General features: G+C 43.9%; 1 protein-coding gene across 1 annotated transcript; it reads left to right on the top strand.

The window, feature by feature from the left end:
* The first annotated feature begins 4416 nt into the window (after positions 1 to 4416).
* LOC124674556 (mitochondrial proton/calcium exchanger protein-like) lies at positions 4417 to 12747 on the top strand. The gene is made up of 15 exons (XM_047210601.1): positions 4417 to 4462; positions 6110 to 6762; positions 6870 to 7182; positions 7279 to 7425; positions 7522 to 7610; positions 7686 to 7778; positions 8373 to 8499; positions 8761 to 8825; positions 8902 to 9073; positions 10202 to 10399; positions 10506 to 10553; positions 10635 to 10781; positions 11869 to 11951; positions 12349 to 12467; positions 12567 to 12747. The coding sequence occupies exons 2-15, from the start codon at positions 6179 to 6181 to the stop codon at positions 12650 to 12652; spliced, it is 2271 nt and encodes a 756-aa protein (XP_047066557.1). The 5' UTR covers positions 4417 to 4462; positions 6110 to 6178; the 3' UTR covers positions 12653 to 12747.
* The last annotated feature ends 9566 nt before the right edge of the window (positions 12748 to 22313 follow it).

The raw sequence follows: 22313 nt of genomic DNA on the forward strand, positions 1-22313 counted from the left end.
TTCTTTACCAAAGATTTCATTCTTTCCCATGCTTGGGCAACATGTTCATTATCCAATTGCTTAAAATTCATTATGCTACTTCTCAAAGATATAATTTTAGCGAGGAGGATAATATCTACCAATGAAAGCATCTTTACATTTAGTCCATGAATCAATACTATTCTTAGGCAAAGATAGCAACCAATCTTTAGCTCTTCCTCTTAAGGAGAAACGAAACAATTTCAGTTTTATAATGTCTCCATCTACATCCTTATACTTTTTCATTTCACAAAGTTCAACAAAATTATTAAGATGGGCAGCAGCATCATCAGAACTAACACCAGAAAATTGCTCTCTCATGATAAGATTTAGTAAAGCAGGTTTAATTTCATAGAATTCTGTTGTAGTAGCAGGTGGAGCAATAGGAGTGCATATAAAATCATTATTATTAGTGCTAGTGAAATCACACAACTTAGTGTTTTAAGGAGTATTCATTTTAGCAGTAATAAAAATAAACTAAGCAGAACAGAATTAAATAAAGTAAAGCTAGTAACTAATTTTTGTGTGTTTTTGATATAGGAAGCAAACAAGACAGTAAATAAAGTAAAGCAAGTAACTAATTTTTTTGTATTTTTGATATAGAGAAAGCAAACAAAGCAGAAAATAAAGTAAAGTAAAGCAAGACAATAACAAAGTAAAGAGATTGGATGTGAGAGACTCCCCTTGCAGCGTGTCTTGATCTCCCCAGCAACGGCGCCAGAAATTTAGCTTGATACGCGTAAAGCACACGTCCGTTGGGAACCCCAAGTGGAAGGTGTGATGCGTATAGCAGCAAGTTTCCCTTAGTATGAAACCAAGGTTGTCGAACCAGTAGGAGATGAAGGCCACGTGAAGGTTGTTGGTGAAGGAGTGTAGTGCGGCGCAACACCGGGATTCCGGCGCCAACGTGGAACTGCACAACACAATCACAGTACTTTGCCCCAACTTAACAGTGAGGTTGTCAATCTCACCGGCTTGCTTGAAAACAAAGGATTAAACGTATGGTGTGGAGAATGATGATTGCTTGTAGAAAACAACAGAGAACGAGAGATTGCGGTAGATTGTATTCAGATGTAAAAGAATGGACCGGGGTCCACAGTTCACTAGTGGTGTCTCTCCCATAAGATAAGTAGCATGTTGGGTGAACAAATTACGAGTTGGGCAATTGACAAATAGAGATGCATACATATCATGATGATTACTATGAGATTTAATCGGGGCATTACGACAAAGTACATAGACCGCTATCCAGACATGCATCTATGCCTAAAAAGTCCACCTTCGGGTTAGCATCCGCACCCCTTCCAGTATTAAGTTGCAAACAACAGACAATTGCATTAAGTATGGTGCGTAATGTAATCAACACAAATATCCTTAGAAAAAGCATTGATGTTTTATCCCTAGTGGCAACAACACATCCACAACCTTAGAACTTTCTGTCACAGTCCCAGATTCAATGGAGGCATGAACCCACTATCGAGCATAAATACTCCATCTTGGAGTCACAGGTATCAACTTGGCCGAGCCTCTACTAGCAACGGAGAGCATGCAAGAACATAAACAACATATATATGATAGATTGATAATCAACTTGACATAGTATTCAATATTCATCGGATCCCAACAAACACAACATGTAGCATTACAAATAGATGATCTTGATCATGATAGGTAGCTCACAAGATCTAACATGATAGCACAATGAGGAGAAGACAACCATCTAGCTACTGCTATGGACCCATAGTCCAAGGATGAACTACTCACGCATCAATCCGGAGGCGGGCATGGTGATGTAGAGCCCTCCGGTGATGATTCCCCTCTCCGGCAGGGTGCCGGAGGCGATCTCCCGAATCCCCCGAGATGGGATTGGCGGCGGCGGCGTCTCTGGAACTTTTTCCGTATCGTGGCTCTTGGTGATAGGGTTTTCGCGACGGAGAGTTTAAGTAGGCGGAAGGGCAGAGTTGGAGGCGGCGCAGGGGCCCCACACCATAGGCCGGCGCGGGCCCCATGCTGGACGCGCCGCCCTATGGTTACGGCCCCTCGTGGCTCCACTTCGTATGCTCTTCGGTCTTCTGGAAGCTCCGTGGAAAAATAAGACCCTGGGCGTTGATTTCGTCCAATTCCGAGAATATTTCCTTTGTAGGATTTCTGAAACCAAAAACAGCAGAAAACAACAACTGGTTTTTCGGCATCTCGTTAATAGGTTAGTGCCAGAAAATGCATATAAATGATTTAAAGTATGTATAAAACATGTGAGTATTGTCATAAAAGTAGCACGGAACATAAGAAATTATGGATACGTTTGAGACGTATCAATCGGCAATCCGACGTCAAATCCTACCTCATGTTCCACAAAGGAATGCCCCAATCCCACAACCAAGACCACCTGCCTTTCGTGATGCAAGAAATAGAGCAGGCAATGGCAACGACATAGTTCGAGAACCTCGCAAATGCTGGTACTCTCCGGAAACTGGACATTGGGCCACAAGTGCTTACCAATGCAACATGCCCTCAATCAAATACAAATGCAAGACCATTCAGATGATGAGGTTGCTGAGGGAGAACATAACCAAGTACATTTCTTGCAACTAGCTCAACCTCAAGAAGCAGCTCAACAACAACCACCAGACCAGGATGAACATGCTGAACAATTGATGAGCATGTCGGCAGCAACTTATGGTGGGCAATTCAGTGAGTCCACAATCTCCCTGTCCTTGAAAATGCATAATGCAACGACAGTGGCTCTTGCCGGTACAGGAAGCACGACCACATTTATGGTCTTGGGCCCGCGAAACCTAGGGCCCCCTGGCCAAGGTATGTGTGGAATCGCCGGAGGAACCATTGGGTACTGGAGGTTCTTTGTCCCAGTCTCGACGAAGAAGAAAGGGGAAACATTGGGAGACGAAGCTCTGGGCCTTTTTCCTTTTAATAACATGGCTTCATTGCTTTCTTTAGCGATCTAGACTGCGACCTTTCTTGATTTAGCTATCGAGTATTTAAGTGGCGGTGGGCCACTTCCCTCAAAATAAGTGGTGGTGCGTCAAGAAGGCTGAGGCATGGATTATGATTTTATTATTCTAAAAAAATTGAGAAGATAGAATTAGCGACCAATTGATTTATTTTTTTGCTATTCGTAAAAAATGATTTTTTCCAGAGAAATAGGAAACTCACTGATCCAATTGATTTCCTTTATAATTTGACCGTTGATTAATCGCACGAACATAGTTTGAATGGTTACACGGTAAATGCAATTTGGCTTGATCCTTCTTGAGACTGATAATGGCGATAAGCAAAAGAAAAGGAAACAAAGAGTATAATCAAATAAACTAGCATATTAATCGCAAAATAGATGCATAGGCTCAAAGTCCAACATCCCCAAAGAGAGCTCATTGCTTGCGACAACCAGAAAAAATAAACTCATACGTGGAATCAATCCACCGAAGAATTTGAAGAGCAATGCCCCTTGCTCTTACCGCTAAGAAAATGGGATTCGCAGTTTAGCAATGCCTCTCCACCAATTGTTTTAGCGGGAGAAACAACTCAAATCAACAAGAAATATAGTTGACTAAACTTAACTAGTTTAGGGATATTAGATTATTTTTTAAGGGGCTCATATTTTAATTCTCACCCCGGGCTCTTGAGAGTAGGACTACATGTTTTTTGAGCCCGAGTTCTCGCTGAACCATTGCTTCTTCATCAGTAGCTTTTCTCATTAGTGTGCAACTAGGCACTAGTGGTTTCTTGTAATGACTGTATTGTAATGTCTTATTAGATTAGTCACAATGGGAAGTATCATACACTAGTATCATGCACATGATACTAGTTTATGATACCACCCCCACAATGCATAGTATCATAAGATAGTATCATAATATCATCATATTTAATGTTTTGTAGAATCTCAATGCAAATTTGTGTACATGATGTGTTTACCATTAAGTTTTCTAGTTTTACGTGCTATGATACGGTATCATATTATGATACCACTCCCATCTCTCACCTTATTAATTGATGAGCCACATCAGATTTTTGCCAACATAGCATGCATGATACTACTTATGATACTTTCATTGTGGCTAGTCTTATATCTAATAATTGCAGCCGTTTAGATGTTCAGAAAAGAATGTTGATGAATTTTTTTTTGCGAATAAAATATTTGATGATTTGATCCACTACCTACTGGTAGCGGGTGCCGCGCGGCCCTCGCCTCGGCCTAGTTGCCGCGAGCCCACGAGCGGCAGCCGCTCCTCCCACTTCACTGATTCCACCAGAGATGCGGATACCCGTTTCTCTTGCTTCTCTGATCCGCAACATTTTCTTTTCAGCACTTCGTTCGTTTCCCACGCTCTCTGCCCGCCTCCTAGCTCCGCTCCACCCGGATCCATCCAACGCGGGCGTCGCGCGACGGATTCCGCCGCACGGCCGATCGGCCGCCACAACCCCGGTGAGCCCGCTTCCGCCCCTCGCTCCTAGCTAGCTCCCCCGTGACCCCTTTTGTTTGACCGCGCGCGCTGGTGATTCGTCCACCGTTTCCGGGGTCACCGCCAATGCGGCCTGTGCGCATTTCGACCGGGGATTTGGCGGGTAATAGATCGCTCACCTGCTTCCCCGCAGGCAGGGTGTGCGGCAGCCTCGATGCTTAGTCAGTGATAGCCGTAGCGGATGGGATTTTACAGGTTTTTGATCATCCAGTCATTCAGACATGATTTTGATGCGATTAGTCTCCAGGACATGGCCGATATTTCAAATCTAATGATTGGGATTGATGGAGACAAATCACACGTTACGAGTAATAATGATAGTACTCTCTCTGGAAAACAATGACAATGTGAAACAGATGGCTCAAGTAGTACTACTCAAGTGGGCAGTGGCGTTAATCAGACCCGTCTAGCTGTTATATAGTTTCAGTCAGGTTGTGAATTTATTGGGCGATGTACGTTCATACATGTTCATGAGCGTTTCAGGATATCGCCTGAAGGAGTTACTGTTGCTAATTCTTTGTCCTTGATTTTCTTCCGCCGGTCAAGCGATTGGAGGGAGGCCTTCAAAGCCATGTGTTCAAGGTGGAGCTAACCGTCCCATGACTAGTTGGGTCGACATAGGGGAGAAATGGTTGACCATGATTTTGTTCCAGGCCACAATGGGGGAACGTTTGATGGTGCGGATGCTCGCATAGAAGATACGGCAGCTATGCAATGGCGTTGTGCATTGCAAACTTCTGCCTTCGGTGGAGATCAGTCCCGTTTCTTTTGTAGCTATGTTTCGTAGCTATTGCAGATTAAGCAATGTGATAGTTGGCATCTTATTAAGGACACGAGTATTGTTGGTTTTCTTCATTACTGAAGATGATCCCAATGATTCCTTAAGCTCCCCTCTCGGTAGGGTTGGGTAGCATTGATAGTTTATGTATCTGTAGTAGTCGCTCAAGATGGTAAGGCTGATGCTGGGATGGTTCTGTGGTGGTGGGGTTGGGCTGGTTATTCTTACTGTATGAGATGGTTAAACATTGCGTTGATGCTTTGGAGGCACAAACCTGGCCTGCAAGGGAGGTGCTGGCACTCCCACTGGACAAACTTGCTGGTTATTTTCAGCTCGACAGGGTGTAAAAAGATTACTCAGTCTCAGAATAGGGTGGCACATAACTAGCAAGTTTAGCACTTTAGCTAGAGTGACCAGAAGAACACAAGTCCAGGTCACATGAGCATTCAGACTGTTGCGGTCGTAATTTCTGAAGAATCTAAACTTCATGTTGAGTAATAAAGCTCTCTTTCATCGCAAAATAAAATAAATTAATGACATTTATGCCTTTGTGGATTGCTATATGCTTAGTGCATTTTCAGGTTTAACTATTGTATGTAAGTTAATTATAGCCGGTAATTCTTGTGGAAGTTTGACATGACATAACCGAGTCATGGAAAATGCTCATTTTTGTAGACATGGGAATCACTTTCCACATTTTAAATAGGATTTTATGACTACCCTTTCTGATACAACTTTTATGACAAACTTTGTGTTAGTTTTTTTCATTATTGCATGTCTTTGTATATTATAGATGTGGTGATGCTTATAACTAGAGGTTGCCATGTTCCAGGGTTCTACCCAGAGACTCAGAGAGGCATGACACTGCAGTTCTTTTGAGTAAGGGAGGCAGCAATCAAGAATGGCCTCGAGGGCAATCATTAGGAGACGGAAATATTTTCTGGAGCATACTAATGCACCTCTTTTATTGCATTCATCTAATTCCATTTTTGGGCGAGGAACATTTGGATTTGATGTTCAGCTCAGTACTGTATGCCATTTGTCGGAGCAGAACTCAGGAAATTCTGACCGTGAGAAGGGGCTATCTACCTTACGGAAGAGAGACCATTTGGGCCTTAGTAATGGATTCCTTTGGCGCCCAACTCTTGGTGCTTCTCTTGCCTCATATGAATCTAAAGCACGGAATTTGGGATTCCCTTTGGGAGCCAGGTATTTCCTGCAGCCAGTCCGCACAGCATCAAAAACAGCTGGGCAACCTAAAACTGGTGTTCTGAATGAGCAGAGTGAGGACCAGAAGCAGCCAAAAAAGGAGGCATCTCCAGAAGAGTGTGATCAGGCAGTGGAAGGCTTAAGCACTGCAAAAGCAAAGGCGAAAGCTAAGCAGGTGCAGGAAGTTCAAAAGACTGACCAATCAATCATACAGAAATTCTGGGCAAGGCTTCTGGGTATTGGTCCTGCTCTGCGTGTTGTTGCTGCGATGAGCAGGTCTTGGTCCCCTTATTTGAATTGAAGTATTTCTGCTGTCTTGATCTTTTTCATGGATGGCTGTTTGTCTCGACGTTTTAGTTTATATTTTGTTTTGTGGTTTTAAGAGCGGACTGGGCTGCGAAGCTGAAGCATTGGAAGGAAGAACTCGTTTCTACACTGCAGCATTATTGGTTGGGCACTAAGCTACTGTGGGCAGATGTTAGAATTTCATCAAGATTGTTGGTGAAACTTGCTGGTGGAAAGAACCTTACAAGGAGAGAGAGGCAACAGCTTACACGCACAACAGCAGACATGTTCAGACTGGTACCTTTCGCCGTGTTTATCATCATTCCGTTCATGGAGCTCTTACTGCCAGTGTTCCTCAAGCTATTTCCAAACATGTTGCCATCCACTTTCCAGGATAAGATGAAAGAGGAGGTAATGACCTATGACCTACCCCTTATCGTCCTGCCAGCAAAATTGTTAAATCTGAACATATAACTCAAGACTGCATTTCATTTTCCTTGTGTACAGGAGGCATTAAAAAGGAAGCTTAAAGCAAGGATGGAGTATGCAAAGTTCTTACAAGAAACAGCAAAAGAAATGGCAAGAGAACTTCAAACATCACGTAGTGGGGAAATGAAACAGACAGCTGAAGACCTGGATGAGTTTTTGAACAAGGTATTTGCTCAATTTTTTTTCTTGACTGGAAAGCATAGATCAATAGGTGTGCTGTATTAAAGGTGTTTGGTGGTGCCCTCTTGAATGCACAACTAGGTCAGGAAAGGTGGACATGTCTCCAATGAAGAAATTTTGAGCTTTGCAAAGCTGTTTAATGATGAACTGACTATGGATAACATGAACAGGTTGGTGTTTCATTGAATATTTACTTAATCCTTGATTTTACCAGCTCACTATTTTCCAATAACATTTTTCTGCAGATCACGGTTAGTAAACATGTGTAAATATATGGGGATTAAGCCTTTTGGTACGGATCACTACTTGAGATTCATGCTTCGGAAGAAATTACAAGAGTATGTCCTTAAATTTCTTCTGAATATAGATGTGAAAATGGATACAATGGATACAATGGATAATATAGAACATATCTTGCATGTAAATGTGTTGTTTCATACCATACTTAATCACTACTAATACGGGTCTCTTACATATTTAAGCATAAGCTAGTAACTCAAATTTGAGTTAAAATGTTTTCTAGGAAGTCTGCCAGAAGGAAAATAACCCATTAGAATATTCGACTGATTTGATAATTCTCTGACCTCGCAAGAAACTCAGCTCACAACATAAACTACTTTAGTCTACTATTACGCCTTGATCAGCTAATTGCTCAGACTCGGCTTAATTATCTTCCAGAAAGCCTGCCAAAAGGATATTCCAGCTGAAATTTTTAGTGATTTTAATAGTTCTCAACTTCTCATGACCCTCATCCGAGATTCAGAATAATAGGTTCAGAACATAATAATGCTGTTGTTGCACGATCCCTGAACCCCCTTGGCGTTACAACCCAAGACAGCTTGATGTTTTCCATTTTTAGATTGGTCTTCCAAATTTACTTATGTACAATTTCGGTATTAACTGTAATACAATCTTTATGTGTATATGCACAGCATTAAGAATGATGATACGATGATCCAGGCTGAGGGAGTGGAGTCTCTTTCTGATGAAGAGCTCCGACATGCTTGTCGCGAACGTGGCCACCTTGATTTATTATCAATAGAGGAGATGCGCCATCAGGTTTGTCTGTTTCCAAACTGTTGATGGCGGATCTGTTGTATTAAAAAGCACATCAGGTGCTTATTGTTGGATGTGTATATGTTCTTGTATTGGCACTCTATTAATTTAATTTTTTCCATCTATACCATATGCCCTGCTATTTTGCAGTTTTAGCTAATTGCTAGTGTTCTGCGTGATTATGTCAGATATTTACACTGCTAGCATAATGTTTTGCAAATATCAAACTATTGTGAGAGTTTGAACATTTCTTTCTATGTTCAGCTCAAAGACTGGTTGGATTTATCACTTAATCGTTCTGTGCCATCATCTCTTCTAATTTTATCAAGGTAATTTTGTTGATAATTGACCTGTTGACTTGATGCCTATGTTCAAATTTTAACCTGTATTAAAAAATTCCGTCAGAGCTTTTACTGTGTCTGGAAAAATGAAGCCTGAGGAGGCTGTTGTAGCAACGTTATCTTCTTTGCCAGATGAAGTTGTGGATACAGTTGGAACAGTATTGCCTTCTGAAGATTCTGTCTCTGAAAGGAAGAGAAAATTGGAATTCCTTGAGATGCAGGAAGAACTTATCAAGGTACACTAATGTATTGTAAACATGTGTCTTCGCTGTCTTCTGTGTAGGTATTCTATACACGGGTCTCCTTTTTTTCACATTATTGGTTGTATCACCATTCACCAATCGCCCAGCTGCAATAAAATATATGCCATATGATAGTGGATAAATGGAGGCCGAGCCAATGATGTATACTATAACCATGTAAAATCTCAATATGAACTGATTTATATTCTAGGCACTATATAATTTGTATGATTTGTCTTTTTTGTGTAGCCTATAATACAAAATAGTTTGCATTGAGATTTTGCACGTTTGTATTACGAATTATATATTGGCTACCTCCAGAATTTTCTTTAAGATTTTTTTTGAAAATTTGAAATACGAATTCTGAGAACTTAAATGTAAAGGGCTACGTGCCTCTGTTTTAAGTTTCTCATATGCCATACTCTTAGTTTGGATGTTCTTCTCAAGTTAGATGTGAGAAGTTGAACTAAATTTTAGAAGGATAACCCATGCATTTCTAGTATTTGCTGTTTTACCCAAACGATTTTCTTTTGAAACGCAGAAATTTGAAATCGCGTGTACAAGGATCATATTTTTCTCTTCCCAACTAGTTTGTTAGCTTGAACTTTTGTGTCACTTACATGTACTGAAACTGAAGATTAGTAAATTTTAGTTGTTGTTTTTTAATTTAATTTTGAAGATTCTATTGAAAGAAGAAGTAATAAAGAGTACTATAAGAAAACGATGAGATCACATTTTACTTGAATTCTTGCTTGTATGTTTTGCAATAGAAGTCAGTTCTTCATTTAGTTACTTGGTTAACCTGAAGATGCAATATTCCTAGCTGTCTTTATATTTTCCTTGGCTACACAGTTTTAAAATGTTTACTATGCATGTCTGTACACTATCCGACTGAAGAAACAGCGGTCTTATATACTCCCTCCGTTCCTAAAAATGCTTCTCAACTTTATCTAGATACGGAGTTATATAGACATGTTTTAGCTATATGTACATCTGTATCTAGATAAAGTTGAGAAGTTTTTTTTGGAACGGAGGGAGTATGTATTTCCCAGTACCACTGGTTTATGTTTGAACTATGTGGCAGTGATAAATTGTTACAAATACGTATGTTCTGATTAACAGGAGGAGGAGAAAAAGCAAGACAAAGAAGAAAAGGCAAAGCTAGACGAACCACAGGCTACCGAAGAAGATTTGGCTTTGAAGGAAATGACTGAGCCTACTGCTAGGGAAGAAGAGGAGCTAAACAAATCGAAAGAACATGAGAAGAAGGACCACCTTTGTGATATCAGTCAAGCATTGGCTGTGCTCGCATCTGCTTCTGTACGATCCTACTTTTTGTGTGTGTGTTAATATTTTTATCCTGCATTTATAGAAAACTTCCATTAGCACTCAGTTGCGCCTGTACAACTTGTGTCGTACCTTGCAGTCTGTTACCAAGGAGCGTGAAGAGTTTCTTAGTCTTGTTAATAAAGAGGTATGAGTTGCAGTTGGCCTGAAAATTTTATGAGCTACCGATTTCCATTACGTAATAGAACACCACTCTTGCTCAATGCAGATAGAACTATATAACACCATGCTGGAGAAGGAGGGCACAGAGGATGAAGAAGAGGCTAGGAGAGCATATAGGGTGGCCAGGGAGGAATCAGACCATGCTGCAGAGGTAGTTGCAGGAGAAAAGGTTTCTTCGGCATTAATAGAGAAGGTACTTTTTTTTTCTGTGTCTACATCTCAATCCCTCGATCTGTCTCTGCTACTTGTACTAAGAAACATACGTTATTTGAATTTAAATATAAGTGTGTGCTGGTAGCTTGAACATATATCTTAGTCCTGAGAAGAACAGAGTTACTAGAACTGTTGACTGGCTTTACAAGTACAGAATTTGTGCTCAGCTAGTTATGAGCTTTGCCAATCGGTCGCTTATAAATTGTAATAGTTGAATAGTTCATTTTCAATATTATGTCCATATTTTAAGAAATTTATCCCAGTTTCCAAATTTAATCATTGATGTCTTATACTAGACTGAGATAATAAATGGTCTTATTGCTGTCAAAAAGTAGCTATTGGTAATCACAAACCGTATTACCAGAAAGCTAAAGGCTATGAAAGAAGCAGACATGGCTGGACTTCGTTTTTTGCTTTGTCGGCGAAGAGCTAAATATTAGATATCTAGAGATTGCTAATATTAACTTTCTTACATTATGGTTTTGCACGGTTGCACCAAATGGCTAGGAGTTATCATTTACATCATAAGAACCCGTTCTTAACCTAATTTTGATGGAGTCTATTGTTTTGGCTCTACATAATTACAATAGTATCTTAGTTGATTCAATCAGTTACTCAAATTTCACCAACCCACTCTTCCTATTTCAGCTTGATATCATACAATATCTATATTTAATTGGGTAATTCGGTGTTGCTTTTATGTCTGTAACTCTGTAGTATTCACTTGCACATCTTTACTAATAAAGATTTTTCTTGATAATACGAAGTCTGTCATCTTCTTCTTTTGATGGAAACAAAGCCTACTGAAGAGAGGTTCACTATAGGTAAACTAACACTCCACAAGAAGGGATACTAAGAGAACAAAACAAAGGAAAACTAACCGACAATCTAAAACAAAGTATTAGACAAACCATGCAACCAAAGTCATGAAACATGTGTTTTGGGGCTTTAATCTTTGAAGCCTCTCTTGTATATTTAAGATGCAAGATTTGTGCGTCTCTCTTGTCACTTTTTCTCTTCAATCGCTAAAGACCCACTCTTGACATTTTGTGTTGCTGCATTTTCAGGTTGATGCTATGCTTCAGAAATTAGAAAAGGAGATTGATGATGTTGATGCTCGAATAGGCAACCGTTGGCAGCTGCTTGATAGGTAAATGCTTTACACATGCATAAGCCTGTCATGAGTCATTTTACTGACATGTTCCGGTGCTACTTGCCGGTGAATTTTTGGAGACTTGTCTTGATTTTTAGGAATAACAGAAGAAAGTGCTAAAAACCAGTAGAATTTCCTGGCAAAGAGCCTAAAAGAATCCAAGTTAGGACATACATTAGCAGCTTAGCTTAGGTCTATCAAAGTCTGAGTTCCGAACTTCAGATGCCTACTCAGCCGGCAGATCACTAATTCGTGCCATTCTTTTGTAGCAGAAAGTTATGCGTGATCAGATCTTTTGGCTATAGTATTTGACACACTAATCAATGAACTGGAATGTATCGTGGATATGTTTGATTTCTCCTTGCTCGTCGGTAATAAGCTGGTCTGGTTGCAGGGACCGTGATGGCAAAGTAACTCCTGAAGAGGTAGCAGCAGCTGCAGACTATCTCAAAGACACCATGGGGAAGGAGGAAGGTGTCCAAGAACTTATCAGCAATCTTTCGAAAGATAGAGGTTCAACCCTGGCACCTGTACCTACTTTACTAACTGATCACGGTTCACCTTCCCTGCTCCTACTTTCCTTGACATTTTCTCCGTGTCTACGCCTAACAGAAGGGAACATCCTTGTGGAAGACATTAAGAAGCTGGCATCGCAAACGGAGGACAGCAATGAACAGAAAGAGACGACGCAAAGATAGATGGAAGAATAACCACCACGGCACCATCTCGTGCATGTTGACATCAGCAGCTCCATTCTTTTCCCAGTTTTAGTGTGGATCTCGTCTGGAGGCAGGTCGGTCATCCTTTTTGTTGCGACCGGCTGCGGTGGAGCGCGTTGTGATCTTTTTCATAAGCATGAATAAGTCGTTGTGGCGACATTGCGTATAGATTAGCCCCTGGTGATGCCGATCATTAGTCAGCTGAACAGCAACTGATAATTCAGCCTGCTGTCATTCAAATGTACCCAGTGATTGGCAGATGGGAAAATAAATCCATGTCTGGTGTGACTAATCTGAATAAAGTTTATGTGTTCAATAAGTGTGGACAGAGGTGAGGATCTAACCTAAGGTAGGGATAGATGGTGGCTGCAGGGATGAACTCTTTCTTGTTAGGGACAGAAGCATCTTATATAGGTCAGGAACTAGGCTGGGCTGGGTCAGATGGGTCACAACAGAGAACAAAAAGACAGCCCAACAGGTCATACAACAGATTCACCAACAGTTATCCAACACTCCCCCTCAAGATGGGTGATAAATGTCAATTATCCCAATCTTGGCACATGCAAGATTGCACTCCTTTGAGCCTAGCCTTTTGTTAAACAGTCTGCCACTTGTTGTCCTGATCTCACATAAGCCAATGAGATAATCCATGCATCAATATTTTCTTTAATACTTAATTTTATCTCCACATGTTTAGTTCACTCATGCTGGATATGGTTGTTTGCTATGTTTATGGCAGACATATTATCACACCACACTTTCAACCTTTCTTGTCTTAAAATTTTCAGCTCTCTTAGAAGGTTCCGTATCCACAACATTTCACCTAGGCTGATAAGGGGTGGCCCGATATTCTCAGTAAGCAACGGAGGTGATGATGATCACGGGATGAACACAACGGAGATAACTTGATGATGAAGTGGACGATAACTTGTATGAAGCAACGAGATCTCTCGATTGGTCCCTGTCGCCAATGCAACAACTTTCAACCCTGCAAGATATTTGCAACTCCACACACTTGCGCACGTAGCCGCCGACCACGAAGAGGTAAGTTGTAACCGTCTAATTTCCAATGGAACAGCAGATCACACAAGACTTTCAGGATTTACACCAAATCAATGCAATATGGTGTAGGGATTCAATAGAGTTGCAAAGCAATCAACTATGAACTAGGGTTTATCTTAAGCGTGGTCTAAACCTAATTTGGGGGCGTCTTGGACACTTATATAGGGGTTCAGGACGACCAGGGTTCGAGAAAATACAAGAATAATCGACCCAGATCGGGATCTGGTCGAGACAGACTCGGACACGGCCGGCTCAGAGCCGGTCGACCGGGCCTTGGACCGGTGTCGAGGGTACACCTCGGCAATGCCCTCCGATTGGGGCTTAGGGTTGACGGAATCCTGCAAGCTGACACGAGACATCGGTTCACAGACAAGCGAGGAGAGCGATTTACCCAGGTTCGGGGCTCTCGATGAGGTAAAACCCTTACGTCCTGCCTGTCTGTCCTTGATTATGAAGATATTGGGTTACAATGGGGTGCCAAATAGTTCAGCTAAGATCTCGTCGAGAGGCTAAGTGCTATGATGACCTAGCTCTAGACTTTTTGATGGCCTAGATTGCTAAGATTGATTGTGTCCCTCGGCAGCCCCTCTCCTGGCCTTTATATAGGAGGCCAGGTCTCAAGAGGTCTAACCGAGTACGACTAGGTTTACAGTAGTTTCAGATCTAATCTTTCCTTGTTCGACTGCTTCCTTGTCTTGCCCGTCAAGGATTCCTCTGGTGCGCCGTCCAGGTGACCCATCTTGCCTCTAGGTGTCTTCATGGGCCTCCAATTAGTCAATACAGGATAGGGCAATGTTGGTTACCCGAAGGGTAATGCCCACGTCAGTAGCCCCCGAGTGTCTAGCCGAACATTGTTCGGGTAGAGACTGAAGCAAGCCTTCTGTTGATGTTCTTCTCTTTGATTGTCCTTGTTCATCAGCATCATCTTCTTCTGTCGGGTGCGCGTTCAGCGCTCCCGATGGGAGTAGCCCCCGAGCCTAGGTACGGATGCTTGCAATCCGTGCGTAGACTCAAGTTGTACCACTCGAACATTCTTCTCTGCCGAAATTTTCTGCAGGTCTTCATAAGTCATCCGATACATTTTTTGCTTGCAAGGGATAATGAGTAACGTGCCCAACTTTTGTTGGTTAACTACCGATGGCAAAACAACGTTACCCTACGCAGAATCAAGTCCCGGGCATGATTCCGGAGTGCAAAAGTTACGTCGGGTGCGCGTTCAGCGCTCCCGATGGGAGTAGCCCCCGAGTCTAGGTACGGATGCTTGTAATCCGTGCGTAGACTCAGGCCGAGCAACCACCTTTCTCTTCATTTTTCCCTCGAGTCTTGGATTTATCGGGTGCGCGTCAGCGCTCCCGATGGGAGTAGCCCCCGAGTCTAAGTATTGATGCTTCACAATCTGTGCTTAGACTCAAGTTCACCATCCGATAACTTTTCATTTCTTCGAGTGCTTCAAGCATTCTTCATGACATCATCGATGACGTTTTACGACATCTTGATTTTGACTGACAAGACGCGACCCGCCGGGCCCATTCTCTCCCTGTCTAATCCTATTTTCAAGCAATTTCCGCCCTTCTCGCACAGTTGCCAAGGCGTCTCCTCGATCCCCGCAACCATTAATCGGAAAAAGGTCCACTTGATAAACTGGCATAAATGACACGTGCCCACGCAGTTCTTCTCCTCTTAAGATCTTCAAGGGACGAAAAATCCCTCATCTTCTCCCACATCTGCTTTTGCCTTTCTTCTTCTTTCTTCCATAACTGCTGTGCCGCCACCACCGCTTCTCCAATCTTCCCCAGATCTAGACAATGGTGAAGAAGAAGAGCGTTACTGCCGCCGGCAGCTCTTCGACCGGTGGTGCCGCCACCAAATCTTCCTCCACTCTTCCAAAGAAGAGTTCTTCAGATGCTCCTCCCACAGCTCCGGCGCCGCCGGCGCCGCTAGGCTCAATAGCCAAGCCAGGAGATTGGCTAGCGTCCTCCATCACGAAACGTGATGAGAAGAGGGCTCGAAGCCTTGGATTAGTCTCCCCCGACGAGGGGAACGTGATACTTCCAGGTGCGGTTTCTCGGCCCAATCCCCTGCTGGTTTTACTGCGGTGTTCTTATCATTCCTATACCGAGGTTTTTCGCTTCCTGCCCATGAGTTCCTTCTTCGCCTTCTACAGACTTATGAAATCCAACTGTGGCAACTTACTCCCAACTCGATCCTTCACGTTGTTGTGTTTATCACCCTCTGTGAGGCATTTTTGGGCATTGAGCCTCATTTCGGATTGTGGAAGAAAATCTTCTATGTTAAGAGGTACAGCAGTAGCAATGGATCCTTCGTCATTGGAGGCGTGGGGTTCGTGGCTCGCTCGGAGGTTAACTATTTTAGTTTCCCGATGAGAGAATCTGTGCAAGGATGGAGACTGAAATGGTTTTATGTCAAAGATTCTGTGACAACCGAGTCCCAGCTCCCTTGCTTTGCCGATGTCCTTGAGGCTAAGCCGAAAGATTCCTGGAAGAACATTCTTTCTCCTGACGAAAGGGCAGCTGCCGACAAATTATTCGCCAAGTTCCTTCGGATCAAGGAAGCCGATGGACAAACCATGATTGGCACAGAGGTAGCAGCGGTGTTCTCGAAGCGTCGGGTCCAGCCAGTCATGGCGAGAGTTCGTCCAATGTGGTTGTATACGGGCCCAAAAGATGAAACCAGGATCAATGCCGCTGAATTGTCGGAAAAGGAGCTGCTCGATGAAGTCCGTCGTCTAACTCTCTTCAGTCAGGAGGACTCAATCCCATTGATATCTTCCTATACTCCTCTCGACGCCAACCATCCACTGTCAGAGGTAATTCTCTTTCTCATACTTTTATTATGCTACTTTTGCTTAGTCGACATATTTTTCATTGTTCTTATTTGCTCCTTTTTTCGGCGAGTTCCCATAGTTTACGGAAACTTACAAGATTCACCAAATGACAATTCGAAGGAAGAGGCTCCTCGGTCCTCGTTGATTTTCGTACTGCTGAACATGTAGACCCAGAAGATGAATATGATGACCCGATAGATTCGGAAGCTGCCCATGCCAACCTTCCTTCCTCAGCTGACGATGCTTGCAACACAGAGGGATCAGCGCGCGATGATGACGCTGATCATGATGCCTTTATTGATGCAGCTGTGGAGGAGGCCAGGACTTCACCCGCGAAGAGATCGACTGGCGGCTTTGCCGATGAAGACGACCTCTTCGACATGTAAGTATCTTCTTCCCTGAAGCGTCATTTTGTCCTTTTACTTCTTGCATTCCTTTCATAACTTTTTGTCAATCACTTTCCTTCACAGTGACGAAGGTATTGTCGAGCCGCCGGCTAAGAAGGCCATATCCGGAGCTGCTCCGCCGGATGTCGCTGCTTCTGAAGCGTCGGTTCCTAAAGCAGCCCCCGTGGCTCAGGTATCAACAGCTTCCTCCCTTTCTAAAGGGAAAGATGCTCCTTCAACTGCCGCCACCAGGACTCCACCTTCTGTAAGTCCCTGCCGATCGCAACATGAACCTTTATGGTGTGTATCTTGCTTAATGATTTTTCATTGAATATCCCCTTTTTTTCTTTAGGACCTGCGAGGAGTTATCTCCTCTTTGGAGGCCTTCGCTTCCCAATTCACTTCTCTGGAGGCAGAGAAGGTTCGGCTGCAGAAGGAGGTTAAATCTTCCTCCTCAAAGTTGGATGGTGCGGTCAAGATAGCTGCCGAGGCCCGCCAAGAAGTCGACTCCCTGAAGGAGGAGCTGGGCAAGCTAAAGGAGAAGTTAAGGGAGGAAGAGGCTACCAGGCTAGCTGCCGAAGCTCGGGCGGCTGAAAAGGATGAACTCCTTCGTCAGTCTTCCTTGGCTTTACTTGGTAATCTCCTTTGCTCTTCTGTCGATTATCGCACTTATGGGTTCGGCCTTTTATCAATGATCTTTCTCATTTTACTCGTGCAGAAGCCGCCAACATTTCTGCCGACGCCTTGGAAAAAATTCCAAACAACTCTCCAGCCAACGGCCTGTCGATGACTCTCGCCTCCCATCAGCTCACGCGGGAGCTTCTTGAGAAGGGAAAGGGTACCATGGCGCGGATACACTCGATGATCTTCCCCAAGATCAGTCAAAATAAAACTCTGGGGCAGTTGATCGACGCCTTCGCGGTTGACACCAAGGAGGTTATCGAGGTATTCAAACGTACTTCACGTACCTATGGTGCTGTCCTTGCCTTCCAACTTATGATGGGGCACGGCTTTAAGGCTGATATTGAAGAAATGTCCAAGGAACTGCCGAAGGAGGAGGATGGGCGGTTTGTTGATTTAAGCACCTTCAAGGTGTCAGCCGTTAGATGTGCACGCCAGCTCCTCGAGTTGGTTTCATCAAGGAAGACATCGGCGAGGCCCTAGTTTATCGACTCGGACCCTAGCCCTCGATCTTTGTAGCAAACTTTTCTTTTGATTGAATGTGAAACACTGTCTCGCTTGGATAACCTCTGGTTGTAATAAACTTTGTGCTAGCAATGTTGCTAGCACACTCTTCGTTATAATACTTCTGCTTGTATTCTCCCGATGGGAGCACCTTCGGACGTTGAAGCGAATCGATCTGTCATGCTTTTTGATGTCTTTTTCTTGCAGGTGTTCCCAGTGCCCCCATTTTTTGATGATTCCTCGGGTGCTCTTTTTGAAGATGATCGGGTGCAACGTATGAAGGGTCGGATCACACAGTTGGAAAAGGACCTGCGCAGCACCTACACCTTGGCTGCCATTATCAATAAAAAGGGGGAGATTGCAGGTGACATAGAGCGCTACGCTCTTTCTGAACTGCATAGGGCCACCGAAAGTTTAAACTGTAAGTTCCCTGGTCTTCGACTACTCTTTTGTTGAAAGCGCGTTGCCTGATCTTCCCTTGATTTCTTTGCTAGTCATAGTTTTGAACCGTGCGGAAGAGAACAAGCGGATTCACGAGCGTGTACACGCGTTGACCCAGCTGTCGTCAGCCGAAGAAATTTTCTGGCGAGAGCACTCGAAAGCTTCGGCTGTCGCACAATTTCAAGATCGGGTCCACCAGGTCCACCATTTCTTCGACAAGTGCTACAAAGCCCTGAGGGTAATTTGGAGAACTACGTTCCCTTTGAACGCGGTCCCTCCTACGTTACTGACTTTGATGTCGGAGTTCGGAAATACCAAAAAGATTCGGAACTTGGTGCGAGCTCAGGTCTTTGCAGGGGCCAGGTTTACACTTGCCCTTGTCCTTTCTCGTTATCCCTCAGCGAACTTGCTATCTATCGCCAACGCAACTGGTGATTTGGAGACACTGTATCCGAAGGTTCTGTTACCCGCCAACATAATTGTTGACAAGCTCGAGGAAGACTCGAAGGTACCTGAGGAAAGAGAAACTCCACAAGGGTGAATCCAGGGGTTAAGGTTGTTATGCAAATAAGTATTTTGGCTACTTCATCCAAGCGTTTGGATTTTGTAATTAAGCCCTTTTGTTCGGTAGACACATGTATATGTATTTTTACCGTGTTGATGCCGTTAGCAAGTTTGGACGTATATGTATTCGTTGGTCAGCAAATCTTTTGAGTGATCAGCTCGTGTTGCGGGTTTTGCTAAACCCGTTGTATGCGCAACTTTGCTTTCAACCGATGTATGCTTCGACAGTCACTCCCGAATATTTCGGGTGCGGTGAGTCTGTCGATGAGCCCGTTGTTCTTTGATATTTCCATAAGTAAAATATCGAACGTGGGTTGTGTTTATGTGTATTTCCAAACTCTTTGCTATTTTCGGCACTCGTAGAGGCATCTATAGAAAAGGGAGAGGTTGGTGTCCTTGTTTATTTTGCATCCTTTTAGCACTCGTAGAGGATTTTTGGGAGCATGGTCGTTCGCCGTACATTTCATTACACCGTTGCTCACCGAAAGGCGTAGGCAAGGTTTATGATGGTGCGGTTTAGATGCTCTGAATCACTGCAATGCATATCAAGGGATTAATTTCTTATTAACAAAGTAAACACGAGGCTATAAGGCGAAAAAAAGGAGCCCTGCTTGAAAGTAAAGGGAAAAACTAAACGCTAATAAATTGCTTAAGCAATGAAGGGGTTCTTCTCATCTTCTGGCTTGGTCACCATGTTAATGGTTACCGAAGCGTTGTTGACTTCACCAGGGGCCTGGACGATGGTTGCTAGTGCCTTGCCATCTCCTAAGTCTTATGTGTCATCAGCTGCCGAAGCTTTTTCTGCCAAAGCTTTCTCTGCAGAAGTTTGTGCTGCCGAAGCTTCAAGGGCATGGTCGGCTGGCTTCTTCTTTGCTCCTCTGACGCGTTCTTCTTCCTTAGTATCGCGTGATGACGACTTCGAAGGAAGGTCAGTAAGTTCCTGCCGCAGTCCAAACTTTGCAGCAATCCTCTGAAAGTCTCGATCACAATTGTCTGAGCGTGAGAAACTTCCATAGACTGTAATGTTAGTCCCGTTGCTCCCAGGCATTTTCAGCTTGATGTATGCGTAGTGCGGTACAGCCATGAACTTGGCATAAGCTGGCCTCCCGAGTATAGCGTGATACTGCGACTCCCAGTTCACGACTTCAAACTCGATCTTTTCCTTCCTGAAGTTGTCGAATTTGCCAAAGACGACGTTCAGGTAAACTTTGCCAAGAGAGTACGCTGGTGAAGTAGGGAGAATTCCATGAAAGCGGGTGTCCGATTCTTCTAGCATTCTCATGGTGATCCCCATACCCTTGATCGTGTCGAGAAATATCAGGTTTAGTCCGCTTCCACCATCCATGAAGACTTTGCTCATCTTGAATCCCCCGACCTGCGCTTCGACTACTAAGGCCGCGTGTCCTGGTTTCGGTATGGTCATCGGGTGGTCTGCTCGGCTGAATGTAATGTTCTGAGATGACCACTCGATATATTCAGGTATGTTCGCCATGATGCTTTCTGCCAGGTTGATTTCTCGAGTGAGCTTCTTCATTTCTCTTCTTGAAACTCCTATCCTGTGGATCATACTCATCTACCCACGTGGTGGTGGGAATGCCTCGTTGGGTTGGTGAGCTTGAGCCTGCTGGACCTGATGCTGTGGTGGAGGTGGTGGTGGTGGTGGTGGTGGTAGCGGTTCTTTGTCCTCCCTGTTGGATGAGTTTGTGCATGTCAATGAACTGCCGACAGTCCCTGAGTAAGTGGCTTGACTTTATTTTGCCGTCCTTAGAATCGGTGTACGAGTGCAAGTAACAGGGAGCGTTGATCTGCTCAGCGTAGGGCAGTTCGGAAGTCCTCTGCTGCCGTGGTTTATAATTGCCACGGTTCCCAGAGTTGTTCCGATTGCCGTCCTGTCGATCGTCTCTTCTATCGTCATACCGATCGTCCTGCCGATCAGAGTATCCTGCAGCTACCAGGTTATTGTCGTCATAGCTGCGGTTCTTCCTTCTCTTGTGGCGATCCCTTCGACCACCTGAATCGTGCTTCGACTGATCATCGTCCTCATCGTCGCTGCGCTGTCGCGGCTTTCGCACGTTGTCCTCGCCGTTGATACGTCTCCGACGTATCGATAATTTCTTATGTTCCATGCCACATTATTGATGATATCTACATGTTTTATGCATACTTTATGCCGTATTTATGCATTTTCCGGCACTAACCTATTAACGAGATGCCGAAGAGCCGATTCTTCGTTTTCTGCTGTTTTTGGTTTCAGAAACCCTAGTAAGGAAATATTCTCGGAATTGGACGAAATCAACGCCCAGGGGCCTATTTTTACACGAAGCTTCCAGAAGACCGAAAGGGAAACGAAGTGGTGCGACGAGGCGGCGACACGCCAGGGCGGCGCGGCCCACCTCTCCGGCCGCGCGGCCACGGTGTGTGGGCCCCTCGTGACGCCCTCTACCTGCCCTTCCGCCTACATATAGTCTTCGTCGCGAAACCCCCGATACCGAGAGCCACGATACGGAAACCCTTCCGAGAGACGCCGCCGCCGCCAATCCCATCTCGGGGGATTCGGGAGATCGCCTCCGGCACCTGCCGGAGAGGGGAATCATCTCCCGGAGGACTCTTCACCGCCATGGTCGCCTCCGGAGTGATGAGTGAGTAGTTCACCCCTGGACTATGGGTCCATAGCAGTAGCTAGATGGTCGTCTTCTCCTTATGTGCTTCATTGTCGGATCTTGTGAGCTGCCTAACATGATCAAGATCATCTATCCGTAATGCTATATGTTGTGTTTGTTGGGATCCGATGGATAGAGAATACTATGTTATGTTGATTATCAATCTATTACCTATGTGTTGTTTATGATCTTGCATGCTCTCCGTTATTAGTAGAGGCTCGGCCAAGTTTTTACTCTTAACTCCAAGAGGGAGTATTTATGCTCGATAGTGGGTTCATGCCTCCATTAAATGCGGGACGATGACGAGAAAGTTCTAAGGTTGTGGATGTGCTTGTTGCCACTAGGGATAAAACATTGATGCTATGTCCGAGGATGTAGTTATTGATTACATTACGCACCATACTTAATGCAATTGTCCGTTGTTTGCAACTTAATACTTGGAAGGGGTTCGGATGATAACCTGAAGGTGGACTTTTAGGCATAGATGCATGCTTGGA

The sequence above is a fragment of the Lolium rigidum genome, chromosome 7 (genome assembly GCF_022539505.1).
Source record: "Lolium rigidum isolate FL_2022 chromosome 7, APGP_CSIRO_Lrig_0.1, whole genome shotgun sequence".
Lineage (NCBI taxonomy): Eukaryota > Viridiplantae > Streptophyta > Magnoliopsida > Poales > Poaceae > Lolium > Lolium rigidum.